The following is a 4584-nucleotide window of genomic DNA, read 5'->3' as shown; positions in this document are numbered from 1 at the left end:
GCGACAATTATCGCCAGATTTTGTGGAGGTATTTCCACCAACCCCACACGGACCTTAAGTACATCCACATTGTGGACGTAATAATCGCAGACGTTACTTTACGTCCAGATCATTGGACGTATTTTCGCAAAGCGCTTCATTTACGTCCAAACTGCTGTGGACGTATTTACCGTGGACATGTCGGGTTGCCCCCCTAGCACGATGTAGTTAATACGGTGTCGGCACTGAGCTATCCGAGGGGGCCACGGAATGACGGCACATTCGTAGTTCCAGAAGAGCCGGCAGTGGCGCTGGGGTCGACCGATGCCAGGTGAGGGGAGAAGGGACGAGACGAGCGGGGCACCGCTCCCGTCCCCTCCCGCCACCCCTCGCCCGGTATCGGTCGACGCCAGCGCCACTGGCGGCTCTTCTGGAACTACGAATGTGCCGTCTTTCCGCGGCCGTCTTTTAGCCCGCTACCGGCCGGAGAGCCTACACCGTATTAACTACATCGTGCCCCCTAGACAGAGAGTCTTGTGGTGAGCTAAAAACGTCTTGATTCAAACTGTACAAAATTCAAGCACTCGGCTAGACTTAATCCAAGAATGCATTTTTCTGGGTGCTCTGCGCAAGTCCCCGTCAGAGCCGTGTCGTCGTGCGTGATGGCAGGGGTTGGCGGCACCGCCAGCGTCGACGTCCTCTATGACACCCTGGCGAGTGCGACGTCGGCCCCGGAGTCGCGGGCCCATACCGCGGTGCGCACCGATCTGCTTGCTGAGCGGGTGAACCCGTCGGCTCGCCTGCGTCGTTGACGTTGTTGTGCTTGCTCAGGCCCTGGACGTCGTGGTGCACTACCTGCGGATGATCTGCGCCTGGCCCGAGGGCCGTGGGCCGCTCGCGCGCTTTCTCGGTGAGTACTTCTTGCCGCTCTCCTTCGCTGCGTCGGGCGTGCCGCAGCTGGTGTACTTCGGCCTGGGCGAGCACGACAATAACGTGGAGCTTTTCGGCCTCCTGGCGGACGCGCTCGGGTCCATTATCAGCTGCTTCAAGATGCTCCACCTGCAGAAGCACGCCGTGACGGTGGGTAGGAAGGGTGTTCTCCAAGGTTCGTCAGTTGGTAGGCCCCTGAAGCACCCCGGTGCCCCGACAGATCATGGCCGTTCGCGAGATCCTGGCCGACTTCACGCCGATGGAACGCTCTTTGGCCAGCCAGGCCCTGCCGCTCAACGAGCGCTGCGAGAGACAGAGCGCAACAATGTTACGGCGCTGCATACGAACTTACTCGGTGTTGTCCGTAATTGGCTCCTTCTCCATGATCCTCGCCGTCATCCGCAACGACCCCTGGTACTTCGTCAAGGCACCCCGATATATGATGGAGACGCGACCGCTCTTCACCTTCATGGTCGCCATTTCGACGATCGAGTTGTACGTCGCCCCAGTGGCAGTAGGTAGGAGCGTGCACCGCTCAGGTTGCCGTTTACTAGGGTGCACGACCGAGTGCACGACGCATTATCGCCCTGGCTTTGTAGGTGTTTTTGACGGCCTGCTTATCATGCTGAGCCTCCACCTAGTCTGCAAGTGCGACGTGCTAGTCCTGATGCTTCGGAAGACGGTGCGCCGGGACGCCGATGAGATTGGCCTCCAGGACGCCGCCGAGCAGTGGGAGTGCCTGCGCCTGTGCGCGGTCTACCACCAGCACATCATCAGGTGATGCCGCGGCTGAGGCGCGCGTGGAGCACCCCGTCAGAGCCGACGGCACTTCATCTGTGTGCTTGCAGGCTGCACCGTGCTTCCGAGTCCTTCTTCTGCACCATCGCCTTGTGCCAGATGTTCTACACCTTCTTCGGCCTGGGCACCCCGCTCTTCCGCATGCTGGACAAAGTGAGTTAGCCCGCCCCCCAGCCCCGCCTGGCACTTGCTAACAGTCGATGTTCTGCCTCGGCCCCACAGACGCAGGAGGTGGACCCGCAGGACATCGCCTATAGTGCCGCCTACGTGATGTGTCCCTTTCTTCAACTGTTCACCTACTGCTATTCCGGTGACATCGTGGCTAAGGCTGTAAGGAGTAGGGAGGGCAACACCACTCTACCGCGCAGACCCGCATTAAATTTGCTCGACACTCGGCCTGAAATGAATGAATTACGGAGCCCGGAGTAGAAAGAATAAACCACGAAAAAGACGGAGCGAGCAATTGAATGCGAGCCGTTAGAGTATGAAAAATAAACGTTGTTTTATTGATATTAAACGATCGAAGGGCAGATAGCTACACCCAGCAAAAAATTTTCTTGGGACAAATATAGAAAAATAATCAAACTCGTGTGTGCTCTTGAAACAAGCACCAAAAAGGAGGCCAATAATAGTGCAAAACCTGTTCTCATAGACTGGCAAAATACCGGCAAATACTCTCCGCGGACCACCTCGCGTAACCGCGAGGATCCCGCGGACCACCCCACTCCACGAGGTAACGAGGACACCACCGACCACACCCAGAGAATCGTTTCTTTGATAGACGTAAAGAAATTCTTTCTTTAAATCAAAGAAGCCTTCTTTTATCCAAGAATAAATATTTCTTTGAATCAAAAGAGATCTTTGATTAAAAAAAAATTCTTTACGTCTACATCAAAGAAATATAGGCCAATTTTCTTAGTTGAAAAGAAACGATTTTCTGGGTGCAGCCCGCGGGACCGCTACAGGCTAGGACCCCGCGGGACGCGGGAGACTTTGTTGCCCCTTCTCCCTTCTTGTTAACTACGACTAGGCCTACATCACTTTGCTTTGGATTTTGCACTTTGTTTCACGATAAACAAGAACATTTTCAAGTGGGGCATGGAGTATCAATGTTCCGTAGACCAAAGTCCGAAGTAAATTTGCATTGCTCCGAGTAAACTTGCTCTGCATTGCACATTTTGTGCTTGCACGAGTCAAGCTCAAAATGCAAATTCAAGACAAGAATTGTTTTTTTTCTGGGTGTACGCGTTTATCAGATACCGACGAATCGCATGCCGGGTATGGTTGATGGATGAACCCCGCTACACTTTTGATCTGTGCTACCCGCCCTCACGGCTCCATCCGGGACTGTATACCCAACAGGCGTTGCGGACCGGCTCCAAGCGCCGCCAGCGCGTCGCTGCGCCAGTGTTGTTGGCAGCAAATACCCCCGAAGGCCGCTCTCGCGGATCGGGTGGTCTACTGCGGTCCTATTACTATGGACCAAGGGGGTAGTTCGCGAGTCCGCGAGTCCGCGAATCCTGCCGCGGTGGTAGCTCGCGGTTTACTAATCTTTCGGGGGGGATACGCCGACCCGCGAGTTACCGCCTCGAAGGCGCGAACAACTCCCTGGCAACGCCCCGCCGTAGACCGTGTGAACCGCGAGTGTGAAGCGCGAGTGCTCCTTTCCGGGGCGCTTGTTCGCAAAATTAGTGGCGGAGCAACGTGTCGGAGATCGCGTAGAGCCGGTCCACTAAGCCTGGTGGGTATGCAGTCCCGGATGGATCCGTGCAGACGGGTTGCACAGTACAAAAGTGAGCGGTGTTTCTCAGCGTCCTGGCACAAATGCTGTTTCCGCTTTTTAGCCCACCCTTCTGCTTTGAAAAAGCTATCCAGCGGGCTCATGCAAACGACCTCGTGTCTGTCTGTCTGTTCCACTAGAAGGAGATATGCTAGAGACTTGAAATTTTCAGGGTATCTTAAGGTCTACTCCTAGAGAACGAGACGCCTACGGCAAATCCTGGCAACCACTCCTAAGGGTGTGAATGGGGGTATCCAAGGTTCAAAAATTCTCCCAAAAAGTATTTTGGCGGGTCTGCTTGTTTTTTATATGTTGTCCTAGGGGGTAACTCCGCAAAGCAGAGCTCTGTGGGCGAAAATTTCGTCCGTTTTGCTCTACCTCTATGCCATAGTAAACAATAAGTTGCAGAAAAAGGCATAAACACCGCAAAATAGAAAGGAAACTCTCCCCCCACCCCCAAAAAAACGTTTTCTAAGCAGAAGTGTGGGTTGTAGTCGCGGCGCTTCACCGATATTTCATTTTTGTTTTTGCTAGTGAAAGTAAAGACCTCTCCAACTCCGCCGGAGTTGCCGGCGGAGTGAAGCGGAGCTGGCAACTTCGTTTGGCGGAAGGGCGGGCCTGCTTGGTTTTTTTTGTGTTCTCCTCAGGGGGAACTGGTCAAAGCAGAGCTCTGTGGGCGAAAATTTCGTCCGTTACGTTCTATCTCTAACCGTTTACGCGCTACAGGGTCTTTTTTGACGAAAATAAGCTAAAAATTGCCATATACAATAAGTTGTAGAAAAAGGCCTAAAAACCGCAAAATAGAAAGGAAACTCTCCCCCCACCCCCAAAAAAACGTTTTCTAAGCAGAAGCGTAGGTTGTAGTCGCGGTGCTTCACCGTTTAGGGTGGAGTGAAAATCTGGGATCTTAAAAGTCGACATGGATTATTGTACTTCAAGGTATCCTAAGACTAGCTGCAGGGTCGATTTGGAACCATCGGAAGCCCTTAGGCTCGTGCAAAGGGCCTAAAGTTAGGTCTGCAGGGCTAAAACACCACTTTTTGACCTCCAGGGGTCACTCTAGGGGTCATCCGGGAAACGGCTATCTCTCAAAAGGT

The 4584-nt window shown here is 53.7% G+C and overlaps 1 protein-coding gene across 4 annotated transcripts in view; it reads left to right on the top strand.

The window, feature by feature from the left end:
• The window catches only part of LOC127750727 (uncharacterized), a 26633-nt gene that overhangs the window by 9539 nt on the left and 12510 nt on the right, over positions 1-4584 (top strand). For 2 of the 4 annotated variants that reach the window (XM_052273093.1, XM_052273092.1), the window contains exons 2-7: positions 613-734; positions 811-1059; positions 1130-1427; positions 1509-1686; positions 1758-1860; positions 1930-2037. In XM_052273093.1, coding sequence (XP_052129053.1) covers positions 642-734; positions 811-1059; positions 1130-1427; positions 1509-1686; positions 1758-1860; positions 1930-2037 — 1029 coding nt within the window. In that variant the 5' untranslated portion in view covers positions 613-641. The remainder of the gene's footprint in view (positions 1-612; positions 735-810; positions 1060-1129; positions 1428-1508; positions 1687-1757; positions 1861-1929; positions 2038-4584) is intronic. The other 2 variants (XM_052273094.1, XM_052273096.1) reach the window with 2 other exon arrangements.

Source organism: Frankliniella occidentalis, unplaced genomic scaffold, assembly GCF_000697945.3.
Source record: "Frankliniella occidentalis isolate FOCC.00 unplaced genomic scaffold, Focc_3.1 Scaffold246, whole genome shotgun sequence".
NCBI lineage: Eukaryota > Metazoa > Arthropoda > Insecta > Thysanoptera > Thripidae > Frankliniella > Frankliniella occidentalis.
Note: the sequence above shows the minus strand (reverse complement) of the source record. Positions and strands in the feature narration are given on the sequence as shown.